At 39.1% G+C, this 19,778-nt stretch overlaps 1 protein-coding gene across 4 annotated transcripts; it reads right to left on the bottom strand.

The window, feature by feature from the left end:
* Window positions 1-14,391: 14,391 nt before the first annotated feature.
* ZBED5 (zinc finger BED-type containing 5) lies at window positions 14,392-19,539 on the bottom strand. Of its 4 annotated transcripts, none has more exons than XM_077761198.1 (3): window positions 19,362-19,539; window positions 17,739-17,853; window positions 14,392-16,713 (listed from the first exon to the last, which is right to left on the bottom strand). In XM_077761198.1, exon 3 carries the CDS (start codon window positions 16,539-16,541, stop codon window positions 14,457-14,459), a length of 2,085 nt encoding a protein of 694 aa, XP_077617324.1. In that variant the 5' UTR covers window positions 16,542-16,713; window positions 17,739-17,853; window positions 19,362-19,539; the 3' UTR covers window positions 14,392-14,456. The 4 variants fall into 4 exon arrangements, with proteins under 4 accessions (XP_077617324.1, XP_077617321.1, XP_077617322.1 ...); XM_077761195.1 differs by having other exon boundaries at window positions 14,392-16,682; XM_077761196.1 differs by having other exon boundaries at window positions 14,392-17,853; window positions 18,949-19,539.
* Window positions 19,540-19,778: the final 239 nt, after the last annotated feature.

The raw sequence follows: 19,778 nt of genomic DNA, 5'->3' as shown, positions 1-19,778 counted from the left end.
AAAATACATTATATTAGAAATACATATAAGGTGATGAAATTTTAGATACAACCTGGCAATAAAAAAATGCACTTATATAATGTTTGATCTTTTAAAAAAATACAAATGGCATTAAAGACTTCTTCTAAATTACACCAGTCATACAAGAATTTTTCTTCTATTATTTCTTCAGTTAATGCTGCCTTAAAATTCTCTCATATCTTTTTTGTAACTATGATGAGAGAAACGTTGGAATCTCTGGAATTTTCTTCTTATATCTTAAACCACCTCTTCTCCAATATCTTTGTTCTTTCGGAATAATTTTTCAGCTTATTATTCTAGTTTTGCTTATTTGTTCTTCATCAAAGTCCATTTGCTGCTTAGACTATGCTTTACTTTAAAATTTTAAGGGTGTCTGGGTGGCTTACTTGGTTAAGCGTCTGACTTCAGCTGAGGTCATGATCTTGCGCTTCCTGAGTTTGAGCCCCACATGGGGCTCTGTGCTGATAGCTCAGAGCCTGGAGCCTGCTTCAGATTCTGTGTCTCCCTTTCTCTCTGCCCCTCCTCTGCTCATGCTTTTTCTCTCTCTCAAAAATAAACAAACATTTAAAGTAAAATTTAAAAATAAATAAAAATAGAAATTTAACATTCATTTTTTAAAAATGGTTTTTTTATTTTGAGAGAGAGAGAGAGAGAGATTGACTTAGACCCAAGTAGGCTCTGCACTGTCAGTGCAGGTCTCCATCTCATGAACTGTGAGATCATGACCTAAGCCAAAACCAAGGGTTAAATGCTTAACTGACCAAGTGGGTCACCCAGGCACCCCTAATTTTCAACAATCTTTAATCAGTTATTATGAAATTTAGATGCAATATACTCTCTCATATTCCTCTGGGGATATTCTGTATAAGGATTAAAAATTTGAAATACATGTAAGGTACTTATAGCAATGCCTGATATCACATCCATCATGCAGTAAATAATTATTATTTACAAGATCCTCCTCTGTTTACTCTAATAACTATTTGCTTGGGTGTTAGTTCTTTTGTTGATTGGTGTCAACCTTTTATAGTATTGGTTTTCCTTGGGTATTTGGTGGTTCTTGATGTTGTATTCATTTTCCTTGGGTATTAGGTGGTTCTTCGTCTTTAGTATTCCTTGTTCTCTGTGCATGATGCGGTTTCTGTTTGCCGTAGTTTGCTTTGATGATTGTGAGGGAGGGTATAGTAGCTAATATTCTGGGTGTGAAATGAGACTTCCTTTCCTGGATATAGCCTCCTGGGCTGGGGTATTGTCTGGCCTATCTGCCACAAGTTTCCAGAGTCATTGAGCTAGCCTGGGGCAAATACCATTCCAGAGTACCCTAAGCTTTGAAGAATGAATGGAGGGAAAAACCGACTCAACCAGAGGTTTCAAATTCCATTCTTTTATGGTTGCTCTAGGATACTGTGCCCTTCCCCTTCCCCCTCAATTCCCTGTTATCCATTGGCTCTGAGCTTGAAGGCTGATTCTTGCTCTGCCAATCTGATTTCATACACCCTCTGACTTTCACGGAGTCCTCAAAATTCCAAATCTGCTGGCAATCCTAGGCTCCAAAAATCTTTAATAATCTTGATTGGGTTTTTTGGTTTGTTTTTACAATTCTGCCTTGGTCACCTGACAAACTCAGATTCATGCTTTAATCTCAAAGTAATTTTTTTTCTTTGATTCATAGTTCTTTATATTTCTTTGGTAAACTTACATAGCTCCTTGTATATACCTTTTTTGTTATTTACAAATGTCTGTATCCTTTCCCACTAAACTGAATAAATCAGCAAATGAAAGATATGTTCTCTAAAGGTCTATGGGTGACCAGATTCTTTTCTTTATGTGGTCTTGTGGAGAGTAACTTACACTTTATGTGCTTCTTAGGGAATGAACATTCTGATATTACTAAAATTTGAAATTTATGGTACCACGGACTGAGAATGAAAAAAGTCAAACTTGCCCTATCTATGAAGAAAATGATTAGGAGGAACAATACTAGGAAAAACAATTAGGATGGAAATGGCTTACTCTATCTTAGGGAATAGATTTTTAACACTTTAGAATGATTCATTTCTAGACAAGTATATGCTAACCTTACATTATTACTATTCATTCAATGGGAGAAGAGTAATAGAGGGAACACTGTGGGCTTTGCCAGGCAGATGTGATTTGGAATCTCAGGTTTGCTACTTTATCAAGAACTGGAACACTAAGCCTGTGGGAGGGCAATCTTCTAAAGTGGCTCGCAGTGCTCTCTGCCTCCTGAAATTCATGCCTTTGTGTAATATTCTCTCTTTTTTTTTTATTTTTGAGTGGGCAGGGGGCTATATTCCCTATGCTCTACTTTTCATCCTGTGATGTATTTCATAATTGGAAGTTTGTCTTTCTTAATCTCCTTCACCTATTTTTCTTATCTCCCCCAAGCCCCTCTTCTTGGGCAACCACCAGTTTGTTTTCTGTATTTATAAGTCAATTTCTACTGTAATACTCTCTCCTCTTGAATGCGGGCTGGATAGTAACTTGTTTTTGTTTTGTTTTTAAATAACCAATATAAATTTTTATTTTTTTTTTTTAATTTGAGAGAGGGAGAGACAATGAGCAGGGGAGAGGGGCAGAGGGAGACAGAGAATCTTAAACAGGTTCCATACTCAGCACAGAGCCTAACCTGGGGATCAGTCCCACAACCTTGGGATCATGACCTGAACTAAATTCAAAAGTAGGACACTCAATCAACTAAGCCACCAAAGGGCCCATAGGAAATTTATTTCTTACAGTTCTTCTGGAAACTGGAAACTGGGAAATCCAAGATCAAGGTGCTAACAGGTTTGGTGTCTGGTGAGAGCCTGCATTTTTGTTCATGCAGTGGCTTGTTTTTAAATAAAGAGAAGACAACCAAAGTGAATACTTCCAAAATTTAAAAATGTTAAAATGTAAAAGTTTGTGACTTGTCTTACTGGCTGGCACTCTCTCACTTGCTCACTTTGATAAAGCCAGCTGGCATGTTGTAAGCAGCCCTATAGAAAGGTTCATGTGTTAAAGAGCTGAAGGCAGCCTCCCACTCAGTCCAACACCCTGCGAGAAACTGAATCCTACCAACATAAAGGATTTGGGAAGTGGATCCTTCCCCAGCGGAGACTTGACAAGACTATAGCCCTGGCCAATACCTTCACTTCAGCCTGTAGGAGACTCTGAAGCAGAGTCTGAACCTAAGCTGTTACTTGGATTCATGACTTACAAAAACTATGAGGTAAAGCTTTAATCCACTAAGTTAATTTGTTATGCAGCAGATAATGCAAAGCCTTAGATCCTCCTCTCTAAAACTGGGGTTGATAGCCTCACAGTTAACATAACTAAATGAAAACTGTATATAAAACATTTGGCATTCAATACATAAATTTTTTGAAAGGTACATGTTAACTCAAGTCCATAAAGGGCCTCTACCAGATAATGTTTTATCAGAACACTGCTGACATTAAAATAATAATTTTTGGGGCACCTGGGTGGCTCAGCTGGTTGAACATCTGAACGACTTTGGCTCAGGACATGATCTTGCTCATGGGTTCAAGCCCTGCATCGGACTCTGTGCTGATAGCTCAGAGCCTGGAGCCTGCTTTGGACTCTGTGTCTTCCTCTCTCTCTCTGCCCCTCCCCTGCTCATGCTCTGTCCCTCTCTCAAAATAAGTAAACATTAAAAAAAATTTTAATAAAAAAATGATTCTTAATAATACTATAGCATTTTTTACTTTTATTTTTTTAAAGTTTATTTTGAGAGAGAGAGAGAGCACGTGTGTGCAAGAGCAGGGGAAGGGTAGAGAGAGGAGAGAGACAATTCCAAGCAGGCTCTGTGCAGACAGGGCAGAGCCCTATGTGGGGCTTGAACTCACAAACCGTGAGATCACGACCTGAGCTGAAATCGAGTCGAATGATTAACTGACTGAGCCACCCAGGTGCTCCTAAGTAATGCTGTAGCATTTTACAGTGATTTTAATACATATCTTGTTTGATTCTCCGAGCAAGAATATGTGGCATAATATATATGGTTTTAATCTGGGATTTCTGCCATAGAGTTCCTAAACTTCTTGGAATTTCCTGATAGGAGTGTCTTTTGTCCTTCATTAGGGGTCCCTTTTGAGCCATCTGAGTTTATGCTAAGGAGGTGAATATGGTAGGGTCCCTAGATAGCCTTGGGATGGGGCTAGTCACCATAAAGACCTAGTGGTCAGAGGGCTGCTACTTTCAGACACACCCACTGACCTCTGGGAAGGAAAAAATACGGAAAGACTACAGATTATATAAAAACTCCTGAACAACGAGAGTTGATGAGCTTCTGGGTTGGTAAACAAGGGAGAATGGCTAGCCCAAGACAGTGTGGAAGCTCCTCAGCCCCTCCTATATACCTTGCCCTGTGTATCTCTCCCATCTGGCTGCTCCTTAGTTATACCTTTTTATAATAAACTGGTAAAGGTATGTAAATGCTTCTCTGAGTTCTATGAGTAGCTCTAGCAAATTAATCAAACTGGGGGAGGGGGTTGTGGGAAACTTGAATCTTTAGCCCGCTGCTAGGGTGACAACCTGGACGTACTACTGGTGTCTAAAGTGGAGGCAGCGGGGGAGAGTCTTGTAGGACTGAACTCTTCACTGTGGGATGTGATACTATCTCTAGGTAGTATCAGAACTGAATTAAATTATAGGAAATCTGGGGCACCTGGCTGGCTCAGTCAGTAGAACATGTGACTCTTGATCTCAGTTCATGAGTTTGAGATCCTCACTGGGTGTATAGATTACTTAAAAATAAAATCTTCAACTAAAAATTGTAGGACACTGGTCAGTGTCCATTGAAAATTGAAGACTTGCTTGATATTCTTCAAAAAACTATGTAATGGAAAAAGATAATAAAATATTATTCCTCTTTTACAGATGAAGAAACTGAAGGTCAGAGAACTTAAGTATCTTGTCCAAGTTTCCACAAGTAGAAACTATCAGTGCTGAGATTCAAACCTACTCTTGTCTTTTCATTACCATGTTGACATTCATCACTTACTCAGTGAACAATTATTAGGTGTTAGTGATTATTCTAGGCCCTGAGAATACAGAAGCAGATAAGAAAGTCAACGCCTCTGTCCTCAAGGAGCTTATATTCCTTTTTATACTATAAAATTGGAAAAAAAATAATTAACTTCATTAATTAAATCTTTTCTTTATTCTGGATTGATTTTTAACATTTTTAACTTGGAAATGCAATGTTTACTTTACCATCAACTTTGTCCTAATATTAGTAAATTTCACTAGCAGTGATGTAATACAAAGCAGAGCCATGGTAGTGTTTCAGTATTTAGCTAAATATTAGATAAATGCTCCATACATACATCAAACAATTCTTCAGTGATATGTTTTTTTTAAGGTAGGTTCAATGCCTGTGTGGAGCCCAACACAGGGCTTGAACTCACGACTCTGAGATCAAGATCTGAGCTGAGATCAAGAGTCAGACACTTAACTGACTGAGCCACCCAGGAAACTCCTTCAGTGATTTTCATAATAGGGTTTATAAAAATAAATTTTGAACTTTAGGCATTTGTTTCCTAAGCTTTATTCATCTCTCACATTGTGGTACAGAGTTTAGTTAATGAAGGTATGCTTTTTTTCTTGAGTAGAATGTGAAGTAAAGTAGAATAGGTAACACAGATGCAGTTTATTGGTGTTGCACTATTTAAGGAGTGCTAGACTTACTTGATGCTTGCAGGAACACTGAGAACTTCCTGACACTTAATTTATTGTGAAATTAGTAAGACTCACATCAAGCTCACAACAGACTAGAGCTCTATCTATATTGTGTCTGACTTGACATTGAAGCCTTGAGAGTACCTTGTTTCCTAGAATAAGTACCCAGTTTGTCAGAAGAAAATGTTTCCAAAGCCTTCCTGAAAAGGGATGTTGGCTTAGTTCCTAATGACAGTGTCTGGTAAACTTATAGTGCTTTGATAGACCATATTTGTATTTAAAAGCCGGTATGGATACTTGAAAAATGAATTGCTATTAAGGTAGATGTATTCTAAAGTGATCTTCAATGCTGCCTCCTGAAATAGGTGCTTGGTAGAGAAAAGAGATGGTGAATGAATGTTGCTGAGTGAATCTGAGAGCTTCCAAAAGTATTTGAGGCTTTGATAATATGCCATTACTTCTTACTTCTTATAAGAGATGATGTCTGTATTAGATAAAGGGCTAGTACCCAAAATCTGTAAGAAAATCACTAAACCCCACACCTGAAAAACAAAACAATCCAGTGAAGAAACGGGCAGAAGATATGAACAGACACTTCTCCAAAGAGGACATCTAGATGGCCAACAGACACATGAAATGATACTCAGCATCACTCCTCATCAGGTAAATACAAATCAAAACCATACTGAGATACCACTTCACGCTGATCAGAGTGGCTAAACTGGACAAATCAGAGGACTCTAGATGCTGACGAGGATGTGGAGAAACGGGCACCCTCCTACACTGTTGGTGGGAATGTAAACTGGTGCAGCCCCTCTGGAAAACAGTGTGGAGATTCCTCAAAAAATTAACAATAGAACTCCCCTATGACCCAGCAATAGCACTGCTAGGAATTTACCCAAGGGATACAGGAGGGCTGATGCATAGGGGCAGGTGTACCCCAATGTTCATAGCAACACTCTCAACAATAGCCAAAACATGGAAAGAGCTTAAGTGTCCATCAACAGATGAATGGATCAAAAAGATGTGGTTTATCTATACCATGGAATACTACATGGCAATGAGAAAGAATGAAATCTGGCCATGTGTAGCAACATGGATGGAACCTGAGGGTGTGATGCTGAGTGAAATAAGTCAGGCAGAGAAGGACAGATACCATATGTTTGCACATATAAGAGAATTAGGAGGAACTTAACGGAGGACCATGGTGGAGGAAAAGGGGAAAAATAGTTGGGGAGAGGGAGGGAGGCAAACCATGAGAGACTACTGAAAGCTGAGAACAAACTGAGGGCAGATGGGAATGGGGGAGAGGGGAAGCACTGGATGTTATATGGAAACCAACTTGACAATAAACTATTAAAAAAAAGATGATGTCTAGCCTTTTCATTTATACATGAAGAATAATTAAAAATAACATTTTGCATTTTAAAGGCCCTTCTCTAAATCCAAAGTACTTCATGTTAGGCAATTAATTTTTCCATATCATGGTTATATAACCTATTGCAGAACTGCCTAGCACCTATCAAGTACTCTGGAAATTGACGTCAAGAGTGATTTTTACAGGTGCCTAGGTGGCTCAGTCAGTTAAGCATCCAACTTCGGCTCAGGTCATGATCTTGTGGTTTGTGGGTTCGAGCCCCGCATCAGGCTCTGTGCTCACAGCTCAGAGCCTGGAGCCTGTTTCAGATTCTGTCTCCCTCTCTCTCTGCCCCTCCCAGGCTCGTGCTCTCTGTCTCAAAAATAAACAAAAAAAATTTTTTTAAGTGATTTTTAAAATACTGTTTTTTGGGGTGCCTGGCTGTCTCAAAGTCAGAAGAATATGTGACTCTTGACCTCAGGGTCATGGGTTCAAGCCCCATGTTGGGTGCAGAGATTATATAAATAAAACATAAAAATTAAAAAATATATATTGTTTTTGTAGCATGGCGAAACAAAATCATCTAACAAAATCTTATTCTGTCATCCTAAGCCAAACCAGAGCTTTTATATTCAGACCAGAATTTTCCTTATGTATTTTGGGAAGGGAGGTAGGGGCTGCTTTTTTATAAGAACCCTTGAAATCATCTGGTGGGAGGTAATTTAAAACTAAGTTAAAAAATAATTCCAACAGTGATATTCCCAAGGGTGAGCTCTTTTTGCTCCCCTACCAAAAATTCTGGAATTCTTTTCCTTGAGGGACAGGAGAAAGGTGACAGCAAAAAGGACATGGTGGTAGCATGTGGAGTTACTACAAGAGTAGAGGTACTTGAAGAGATAACAGATGAGTCTTGGAAACCCAACATCATCTTTTCACTCAATAAAAACATAATGAAGGCCAATTCTGGGCATTTTATACATCATGGACCTTTGATTAATGCACTGCATTTACTTATGACAAAGATAATCACCATTAGATTTTGCACGTTCCCAAATTTAGATAGTTGTCAAATTTGTGCCACAAAAAGTCTAGCATGGAGCTATATGGGACAAAAAGAAGTCCAAGATATGTTCCCAGCTCTTAGGAATGGAGATGGAGAATCTAAAGGGGTCTCTACAGTTCTGGGTCTCCTAAGAAGTATATAAAGGGCCCAGTATCATCTTAACTTTGAGCTCTTCTAAAGAAAGGATTCTATATGGTAGACATTGTCTGTACTAGGGTTATAATAGCTATACTTAACAATATCTCTTTCCTCAGTGCCTTCACACATATTTACAAATAAGATATCCCCGGAGATGACCTAACCTAACCCTGAGCCCTTTCTCCTGCTTGAGAACCACAACAGCTTCTCATTGTACTTGAAAACAAATCCAAAATCTGGTTCATTCCTGTATCTTTGACAACTTCTATTATGTTCATAGCGTTCTTCATTCCATACGCACTCATCTTTCTATTCTTCAAACACCCCAAGCTCTTTCTGTATCAGGGGGTTTGCATTTGCCTTCTCTCCATCTGGAATATTCTTTTCTCAGTCTCATTTGAGTGGCTCCTTATCACTCAGGCTTCAGCTCAAATGTCACTTTCTTGAAGACCTTCTCAGATTATCTGTTAACACTCTGCCTCACTATGGTTTTACTTTCTTCACAGCATTTAAGGTTGTCTTTCCCACTAGAATGTAAATTCTTTGAGAGAAAATGACATCTTTATGCCCTTTTATTTGTGTTACTATGCATTTAGTCCAAGTTTGATATTTCTTTCAGCAGTGTATGGAATTTTACGAAGGCAGAGTCAAAGGTATGCACTTAGGTCACCACCTGAAACCTGAAGTCTCACTTGTTTGGCGAAAGGTTTATTTTGTTCAAAGGGATTTGTTAAGAAAGCCATGCTAACTGCTACATGATGGATTTTACCCTGTCAACACCTAACTGTTCCGAGAAGTTAAAACAATCCTTTAGGGAACTTGCTTACAATTTCGACAGAAAGCACCTTTTAAGAAATGACTACTCAAGCTACTTCTGATTATTGTCCCAACAAGGCATATGACTTATTAAATTAAAAAAGATCTTACCATATTTATCTAGGTTTTCAACAAATTAAAGGAAAAATAAACAGGTTTGTTTTCAAGTTTAATTTCTAATTTGAATTATGTGGCTGATTCACAACTATTCCAGCCTAAGCTAATAAGTAAAATACATTTATCAAGTTGTCCCACAAAGAGAAATAAATGTCACTGATGATACCTAATAATATCAATATGCGCTGATTTAGTTTCTGGTCTATAAAATATTACCAGTGGCATAATTCTGAATGATAAAACTATGGTAGATGCTAATAAAGAGACCAGGCTATCTTAGTTTGGGATGGTCCTCATCTCAACACTGAAGCTAAGTTTACCAATAAATTCTAGTTTTATATTGCTTTCCCTTTTGGACTATGTTATGAGGATTTTGCCAATGGTAATAGAAAATTTAATGCAAACTATCTTTTTTTATAAAAAAAAATTTTTTTTAATGTTTATTCATTTTTTGAGAGAGACAGAGCGTGAGCGGTGGAAGCGCAGAGAGAGGGAGACACACAATCCAAAGCAGGCTCCAGGCTCTGAGCTGTCAGCACAAAGCCGGGTGCAGGGCTTGAACTCACGAACTGCAAGATCATGACCTGAGCTGAAGTTGGACCCTTAACCGACTGTGTCACCCAGGTGCCCCTCCAATGTAAACTATCTTATTAAAGGGCATTTATTGGTCTAGGTAACAAAAAAATGACAGGCAGTATAGTAATCAAGTACTCTGATTCAGTAATCAAGGGCTCTGCCCTCCTCTGTGTGTTGGCTTTATCCCCATGCTAGAGAGACGCAATTCCAGTTCTTCCAAGTACATAGGACCTTGATTTCTTTTCCTTTTTAAAAAAAGTTTTTTTAACGTTTATTTATTTTTGAAAGCGAGACAAGAGTTCTAGCAAGGGAGGGGCAGAGAGAGAGAGGGAGACACAGAATTTGAAGCAGACTCCAGGCTCTGAGTTGTCACCCCGGAGCCCAACACAGGGCTCGAACTCATAAACCGCGAGATTCAAGACCTGAGCTGAAGTCGGATGCTTAACCGACTGAGCCACTCAGGTGCCCCAGGACCTTGATTTCTTAAAAGTGAGGAAACATCTTCTCTCAAAGTCCCTATAATAATCTGCCCTTGCTTTTCACTAGCCTATACCGGGTCACATGCTACTCTGGACAAATTCCTGTGATCAGAGGAATAAGCCTAATAAACTTAGATCCAGGTTCTTGAACAATTTTTTAAGTGCAATGGCATTGCACTCACCAGTGTTTTTCAAATGGTGAATCATGACCCAAGAAAGCATCGTGAAATTAATCTTCAGGACCTAATCTTCATTTAAAAAATTAAACAGATTTGAGATTGTGTTGCACATATGAAGAGTTAGTAGTATTTTATGAAACTTTAGTGCTCACACATACACACACCTGGATTATAGTGTAAAATCTGTTTCTTATTGCAAACTGAGGTCAAAAAGAGCTTGAAAACTACTATCTTAGGTAAAGTAAGTTCACTCCCCAAACTGGAGTGGGGTCAGCTGTTGCTTCAGTACATGGATTATATAAGGGAAAAATGGATACCTGGAAGAAAACTGATACAATTTGGGAGAAGAAAATAGATGATGGGGATAGAATCAACAATTTCTACAGCTTGCCGGACACTTTTATTATTTAATCTATACTGGATTCCAATACAGTCATAGCCAAGCATTTTTAAATTTTTGCAATGTTTTCTCAATTTCAAAGTATAACTCTCTTCCAAAGCAGTTTTTTTCATTCCATCAAGTAAGTGTCCATGATGAGGCAATTTATAAATTTTATCATTTGGTTAGTGGAAAGTATTATGGTAAAAGACTCCTTGAAAAGCTTGGCTTTAGGGAAAAACCCCATATTTCAAATAACTAAGCATATCTTTATCATCACCCTAATCTTTATTTAGGTTTAAATTTGGATCTTATTTGAACAATAACTTTAGATCTCATTTTAGTTTAACTGAGTCAGAAAACTAAGGCCTACAGAGGAGGATGAACTTAAGGCAGTTAATTAGTTGTAGAACACAAGTGTCTTGATACTTGCTTCAGAATTCTTTCCATTGTACTAATTAACAGCAGTTACACCGACTTTAGAAAATGAAAATAATGGACATGAGTAATTTCCAGAGGCACTTAAGAGTTATACTGTTGATGGATTCTTTCAAGAGTTGTAGGTAAATTATATTTTGGGGAGTAAAACTGCATTTTTAAGGCAATATGGGAGCTTATTTACAAAATGCCACTTTTGAAGTCTTTGAGAGGCAAAGAATACTTATTGCTTTATATGTTTGAGTAAGGCTAAGAATTTTAAAGCTAATTTTTATAATATTACAGTATTAATTGTATTTCACCTTAGTACTTTACCTTTTAAGGCAGGGAATTCAATTCACTGAGCACTTTTTTAAAAATATGTATTTATTTTTGAGATAGAGAGTATGCAATCATGTGCACAACGGCAAAGAGAGGACAGAGGATCCATGGCGGGTTCTGTGCTGAAAGCAGAGAGCCCTATGTGGAGCTGAAACTCACGAACCATGAGATCATTACCTGAGCCAAAAGTCAGATGTTTGATCAACTGAGCCACCCACATGCCCCTCTGTATGATTAGAAATTTACTAAGATCTATGAATGATCCTAAAGAAGTCCTAGATACAAGAAATTATGATCTAAGTATTTACGTATGTGTGGTACTAGGAAACAATCCTCATTAAGAAATAAAGGCAAATTCAATTACCTATTTTTTATTACTATTATTTCTTAAGTAAACTCTATGCCCAACAAGGAGCTCAAATTTATGGCCCAGAGATCAAGAGTTGCATGCTCTAACCACTGAGCCAGCTAGGCACCCTGCAGCTTTAATTACTTTAAATATAGAAATTCAAAGTGGAAAAGTTTTCTTGGGTTAGATACAGGAGACAAATTTTGTTTAACGCACAGGAAGGGTGGCTATTATTTGAGGATGCCATAAGGTATTTTTTAGTTCCCAAATATCTCTTTCCGTATGAAGAATGCCACCCATTTCTTCAAGAGCGGTTTTCTCTTTTGTGTTAAAGGGTTTGTCAGAGGCTTCCCTCTAGCTCCAGATAGTCTCTAGTATCTGAAATCATAGGGCGTACTGAGAGAAGAGTAACCAAGGGGCTTTGGAGTACCAAAGAAAGGGAGTCTGACAGTGTTTCAAGACTTTGTTTGCTTTGCTTTTATTTAAGAAAGGCCAAGTCTGAAGAATATGTAGGGTTTTAAAAAATCTTCTGTCTTGGGATTCAGTCATGGTACCTACAGTAGGTTAGGGTAACACAGAAGTTGCTGTCTGGAACTAGATTTGCCTATCATCCGGCAGGTCCCAGGCCCACCTTCAGGTGCTAAAGGTCTACTCTCAATAGCCACATACATTATCCCTAGGTTAGTCCGGTTATGTTACAGAATGAGAAGATGAGAAGTTGGCATCAAGAACCAACGGGGTGCCTGGGTGGCACAGTCGGTTGAGCGTCCAACTTCAGTTCAGGTCATGATCTCACGGTTTGTGGGTTCCAGTCCCGCACTGGGCTCTGTGCTGACAGCTAGCTCAGAGCCTGGAGCCTGCTTCAGATTCTTTGTCTCCTTCTCTCTCTGACCCTCCCATGCTCACGCTGCCTCACTCTCTCTCTCAGAAGTAATAATAATGAAAAAAAAAAAAAACCAAGTTGGATAGTGTTGGCATTAAAGTGGTCTATTACCAGACAGTAGGGCCCCAGTCAAATGATTTGGGTTTAATCCAAGAATCTAGACTCTTAGAGGAGGAAGTTACAGGTAAAGAACGATATCTCAAGGGGTGCCTGAATGGCTCAGTTGGTTAAGCATCCAATACCTGATTTCAGTTCAGATCATGATTTTATGGGATCATTGAGTTCAAGCCCCATTATCACTTTCTGCCTTAGTGAGAGGAGGTATTTCTACTCACCAAAATGTGAACTTGGTTTGAGTGAGACTAAATAAATAATGGCTACCCCTATAGGAGTAACACAAAATAATTTAACATTGAGCTGGTGACCTGCGACATATGAGGTGATATGGGAAGAGAGCCTATGGAAAGTCAGAACTCTTTCAAAGAATTCTAAGAATAAATTGATAGGGGTTTCAAGTCATTTTCAACTACAGTAAAACCACATTAGTCTACAGTATATGGAATTTATAATACTCTATATAGGAAGTGAGAAACAATGAAAATATCTGAAAGCATTCCTCATACTTCCTCCCCTCTCTCCCAATAGTTCAGCTTGGATAAGTGCTGTGACAGGGGCTCCTGGGTGGCTCAGTTGGTTAACCATCCAACTTTGGATCAGGTCATGAACTCGTGGTTCGAGACATGCGTTGGGCTCTGTGCTGACAACTCCGAGCCTATAGCCTGCTTCGGATTCTGTGTCTCCCTCTCTCTCTGCTCATGCTGTTTCTCTTTCTTAAAAAATACACATTAAAAAAATTTTAAAAGCTGTCACATTATTTAGTGACTTCTGCCTCATGAATTCTAGGTAAGAGAATAATTAAGCCAAAAACACACGCAGATATACAAATATAAGCCACTATACCCTATTCCATTTTTTGTTAATTCACCTTCACCAATATTTTTTCCTCTACTGAGAATTTTACTTTAGTAAGGCCTTTTGCTGGGCAATGGAGACACAGTGCTGAATAAGACCTTATAAGAGCTCAGTCCAATAACACTGGGAATCACGAGGCCACCAAGTTCACAGTTAAGACAGAAACAAAAAACAGGGCCACAAGAGAAAGATAACAGAGAATCAAAGTACCAAGGGTAAGTTAAGTCAAAGCATTGAAATGCAAATAAGAGTTTGTCAGGAAGCAAGGGGAAGGAATATTTTTCGAGCCCCCAAAACATGAACCAGTGTGATGTGTCTACGGAATGGCAAGACATTCCATGTGACTGGAAGGCTGCGTGGTAGGAAGGGCCAGAAAGATTCAGAGTGATTAGATGCTAAAGAGATATATTATGCTAAGGAACTGGGATTTTATCTTGTGGATCAACATCTCCCACAGTTGGGGCCATGGAACTCTTTGAAATTACATTGTGAAGAATACCAACAACATAAGCTTAAAACTTCTGATTTTTGTGTTTTCCTAAAGTCTAAGAAGCATAAAAAATATGAATCATTTTATTTAAAACCCCAAAATACCAGAGATGAAGTGAATCATTTTATTTTCATCTTATACTTGGTTATCAAGAGACATGCAAAACCCTCTAATTTTAATGAGAACAGTGTTTTTGTGTCTTTTTATCACATATCCGCTTAATATTAGGAGTAATGTTGCTAAGTCGAATCCGCATATGAGGTGCAGCATCAAGTCTTTTCCTGTATTTCGTTTTTGTTGCAGCATAATATGAAAATCCTGTTTCACACAGGTGCATTGTAGCAAAAGGAAGAAGTACACGAACTGCACGCCTTGCAATGCTTGGGTACTCTTGAATTAGGCTACTCCAAAAATCATTTAGGGAAAGTTCGCTGAAATTTTGTTTCACTTGAGAATCAGATGTTAAATCAATCAGGCTTTCATAGTCCCGTGCTACTAATGAGGCTGGTTTAACAGTTACTGTAAATGGATTTCTAACCCAAGTATTATTGTCATTTGTTACAGGAAAATATTTTAACAGAGTAGAGCGCAAACCCCTTAGGTGCTGCACAATGGCACAACAAATATCTTTATCAACTGTAGAATTAATTTCAGTCAAAAAGTCACTGAGAGTAGGAAAACAATCAAAGTTTTCTTCTTCTACAGATGAAGCCCAAAATTCCAATTTTCTTAACAGTGATGACATTTTATCAAATACCGTAAAAACTGTCACATTTTTTCCTTGCATTGATAGATTAACCTCATTTAATTTAGTAAAAATATCAGCAAGATATGCAAGTCTTAGCAGCCAAGATGAATTTGTTAAACAATCAGACAGTCGAAAAGCAGAATCCATGAAAACCAATAGTTCACGACGAAGCTCAAAAAGCCTTACAAGAACTTTACCTCGGGAAAGCCACCTCACCTCTGTATTCAGAAGAAGTGCTGTATGCTGGGCACCCATTTCCTCACATAAAATTTTTAGTAGCCTAGATTGATGTGGTCGAGCTTTAATGTAATTGATGATTTGTACCGCCTGATCTAGCACATTTTTCAGAGATGTAGGCATTATTTTAACTGCTAGTGCATGTCTATATAATAGGCAGTGACTACTGGTGCTTTCGGGAGCCACATATTTTATCAAGGTGACGGCCTCAGCAATTTTCCCGTCCATTGCCCTAGAAGCATCACTACAAACATCAACACATTTTTCCCATTCGATTTCATGTTTCTCCATAAAACTGTTGATGCAGTTGAAAATTTCTTCACCAGTAGCATTACTTTGCAAAGATTCACATAAGAGTAGGTCTTCCTCAATAGATTTATTAAACCTGTAACGAACAAATACAAGCAGCACAGCAAGTCCTGAAACATCAGCTGATTCATCTAGTTGCAGTGAAAACCCATCACAAATTTTCAGTCTACAAACAAGTTCTTCTTCAATGTCAGCAGCAAGATCTTTAATTCGACGTGCAACAGTACTATTTGATAGTTGTACTGCATCTATTTTTTTACTATATTGTTCATCAAACATCCGCATCACCACATCTTTAGCACAAGGCTTGATAAGCAATTCTCCAATAGTATGAGCCTCTCCACTCAGGGCTATATGGTAACTTACATTGTATGATGCCTCTGTAGCACTTTCATTATCTGTATTGACAATTTTAGGTGTTGGGGGTTTATTATTTTCAGGTGAATCAAGATGTTGCTTGAAAAAGCTTATGTCTTTGTCTTTATAAGCAGCATGTTTAGTTTCCAAATGTCTTCGAAGCTTACTAGGGGCCAAAGAACTATTTGATAAAATTTTCTTACATAACACACACTGAGCATGAGGTGCATCTCTATTTCCAAAGTAAGTAAATCCAAAAGACAAGTAACTTTCATCATATTTTCTTCTTTTTGGTTTCTTACTAAATGTTGTTATTTTGTTGGAATTGGACATAAATTTGACCCTGGAAAGCTCACCTTCTGATTTTTTAGAAACTGAAGGCTGCAATTGTTCATCTTCACTTTGTAATATTCCAACCTTTTGATCATTTGATTCAGACACAATTTGATAACAAAAAGATTCTACTTCTTGTTTAAGACTTCCTTGTTTCAGCAACAGATCCATAGGTAATGTGTTTGTGGTACAAAACATGGTTAATTTAAAATACACATTGAGTATCACAAATATGTTGAAATTATATGACAGGATACACAGAAGATGAGCAATCATCAAAGAGATGATATAGAGCAACACATCAGTTAATTTGTAAATGCTGCCTATGCATCAATGCGCAGATGGAACATCACGCGTTCGTGTATCAGCTGATCTCTCATGCGACTTCCTGGTGCTCTCAGGTATGGCACACCTTTTCTTAAAGGTAGATTATCACATAAAAATAAAGCTATAGAAATGAGTTTAGTAGTCTTAAAACTTATATTTTAAAATAAACTATAAAGAAAATTATTGTTAGCATTGATCTTTTTCTCAGAACACTATGAACTTAGAGAATATTAATGTTCTATAAAACATAATTTGGAAACCAGTGGGCTGAGAAATAATGAAGAGCTAAGTGTGTTTTTTAAGGAAGGGATCTTAAAGAATATGTCCCATGGCAGGGGTTGGCAAACTTTTTCTGTAAAGACCAATATAGTAAGTGTTTTTGACTTTACGGGCCATATGGTCTCTGTTGCAAATATTCAACTCTAGTTGCAGCATGGTAGCAGACACAGACAATATGTAAAAGAATGGACACAGTTGTGTCCCAATAAATCTCTATTTACACAGCGTAAGGTTTGGGACATAATTTACCAACCCCTTCTCATGGCAAATAGTGTCTTGGGAGTCTTTTTTAACTTTCTGATGCCTACTGCCATTACATATATTCACTGTTGATACTACTGTACATCTGAAGCCTCCTACCAGGGCTAGCAACAATTGTGATGAGCTAGATTGAAAATACACACAGTTCAAAGTTTTGCAAAACACAGAATTCTGTATCCTAAATACTGTGCTAACACTGAAAAAATAAACTGACGACCAAAAGTCACCTACTATTTCTCTAGAATTAAAGTTACAGAAATATTTATATTACCCAAATTAAGACCCATTCAAAGTAATGTGTATTTTACTGATTACTCTGTATTCCATTATGCTACAGGTGAAGACTTACCCAGGCCCTAAAGGAAACAAACTCTTATTTTAATAGGTTTATTCCTCACATAATTTTTAAGAGCATAATTAGAAGGTAGAGTAATGCAAATTTTAAGACCTCTAAAAACTACTAACTTTGCAAGTTAAGAAATACATATTTAGTGTCTATCCAAATATACCCGCTTTTGATTTAAACTTCATGATTTGGCTACAGAGTAAGCTTTGAATTCTTATAAGCAAAATGGTTCTCCTATTAACAGCTAGATGGTAAGATACCTGCAATGAGTAGTACTCCCTTCTGCAATCACACTCTCCACCTTGGTAGCTTGAAATGCAGACTCTTCAAAAGAATAAAATTAAGGGATGGGGTGGAAAGGGAGTAACCAAAAGCCTAGAATGAGAAAAATTAAAATTAGACACTGCAAAAGCAGAACTAACTACGAACTTCTAAGATGACCTTTCATTACAATTTATTTTAGACCCAGGCAGTGGAAGAGTCTTCACTGCAATGCAGTTAACTCAAACAATAATGCCTAGCATAGTAAAAATGCTAATATCTTAGTCTCATTTAATACCCTCCTTATTTCATTGTTTCGAGACACTCTCCCAACCACTGACTTCATAGAAACACATGTAAAAACTTTCAAAAACTAAACTTTTAAAATTGCAGCCACATTTTAATGTCTCTAGAACTAAGCATTAAAAGTAATCTAAAACAGAATTATACAGGGAAGTGATATTTGAAACAGGCTTTTTTGCTATAACGATTTTTGTCCCCTAACCAAGCTCCTTCCTAATTTAGGTTACTAACGTTTAGTGAGCGATCATTATTTACTATGCTTGTAAATACTAAGATCCCTCATATAGTTTATCTCACTGAATCCTCAAAACAAACGTGAGACTCAGGGACTATTAATAATACACAGAAGTTAAGTCACCTGCTAACCCAACACATCTTGGAAGAACGAAGGGTAGAACTCAAAAAGTCGGGACTGCATGCGCCTGTCCATTCCTGTGTGTTCCTCGTATTTTAATTTCCCAAATACTAACGGGCAACACAGAGGGAAATGGATTACAATGGATTACGACTGCCAGAAAGTCGAGGGTCACAAAGTGGCAGCAACAGAAAGCCCTACTTATTAGGAGCAAAAGAGCAGAAGACTCTCGTTTCTACAATCCCAATATGACTTTAGCAACAGAGAGTTTGGGGTGTTGCCGGTTAGGATGAGGATCCCTCTCCCTTCGTACCAGAGAAGGACACAACGGAATAGGAAGCTTTGTTTTCCTAAGTAAAGCCTCATCCCCACCTCGAGGACAAAGGGTCTGGACTCCCTAGAGAGTAAAGTTTCAATTCCACTCCCCAAAAAGGATGGCAGGGCGAGGGCGGGGTGAGAAACCCGGTTCTTTTGTCTCTTCCCTGGGTTAACTGACAGGTAATACCGTCCAATCACCCCCACCCTCAGGCGGTTCCAGCTGTGAACAATACCCTCAGGGGCAGGAGGGCCGGAATGAGTGCAGTCCAGAGAGCCAGGGTAAAGGTGGGTGCGGTCACCGCTTCGAGCACGTACATGCTTCTTTAAACGGTCACTTCGATGTGCTGCCCGGGCCAGCTATCCCTCCTTGTCACAGGTGCAGGCTGCCAACAGACCGCCACATCTGGGGGCTCGCCCACCCTCGCCTCCAGAACTCTTCTCTCGCGTCCCCGGGAAGTCTCCTCAGCACCCAACACTATCTCTCTACGTCACCTCCATCGGTGATGGAGACCGGTCTTCGCTGCGGCTGGGCTGCAAAGCAGCGCCGCGGTCCCCACCAGAGCCTGCGGCCGCCATTTTAGACAGCTCAAGGCAGCGGCCATTTCAGAGCGCACCGCTCAGCCGCCGTGGCGGCTCTGGTCCTCACCTTCACCGAGGCCTGAACAGGGTCAAGAGCCAGTCGTCGCGGACTGGAAGGGGGAGGAAGGGAGGAGGAAATGAAAAACAAAACAGAGGGAGGAAGGATTCGGGGACAGGGAGATGGCTCTCAGCTCAGGGATATCGCCTATGCCACCTCCACAGAGATCCCGTCCGCGGCTGGCGCGGTCGCTCCTCTGAAGATAAATTTAGCACTCTGGAGCAGCCAAACTTACGGTCTCCACGAGCGGCTCCTCCGCCACCCAATCAGCTCCAGAGCTTCTCCTCGCCACCAATCCGCGCTGGGCAGAGGGGCGGGACCAAGGGAAAGGCCCAAGCTCGGTTGAGGCGCGGCCCAGCTGCGGCCGCAGCCGCGCTGGTTGGGGGCGGTGGGAAGATTCGGCTGGTGCAGGACGTGAAACGATTG

The sequence above is a fragment of the Crocuta crocuta genome, unplaced genomic scaffold, assembly GCF_008692635.1.
Source record: "Crocuta crocuta isolate KB4526 unplaced genomic scaffold, BGI_CrCroc_1.0 scaffold233, whole genome shotgun sequence".
Taxonomy (NCBI): domain Eukaryota; kingdom Metazoa; phylum Chordata; class Mammalia; order Carnivora; family Hyaenidae; genus Crocuta; species Crocuta crocuta.
This window is presented reverse-complemented; position numbering and strand designations above follow the sequence as displayed.

Excerpts from the sequence above, each read along its gene's own strand:
- ZBED5 (XM_077761196.1), bottom strand. The coding sequence starts at position 16,541 with ATGATTGCTCATCTTCTGTGTATCCTGTCATATAATTTCAACATATTT.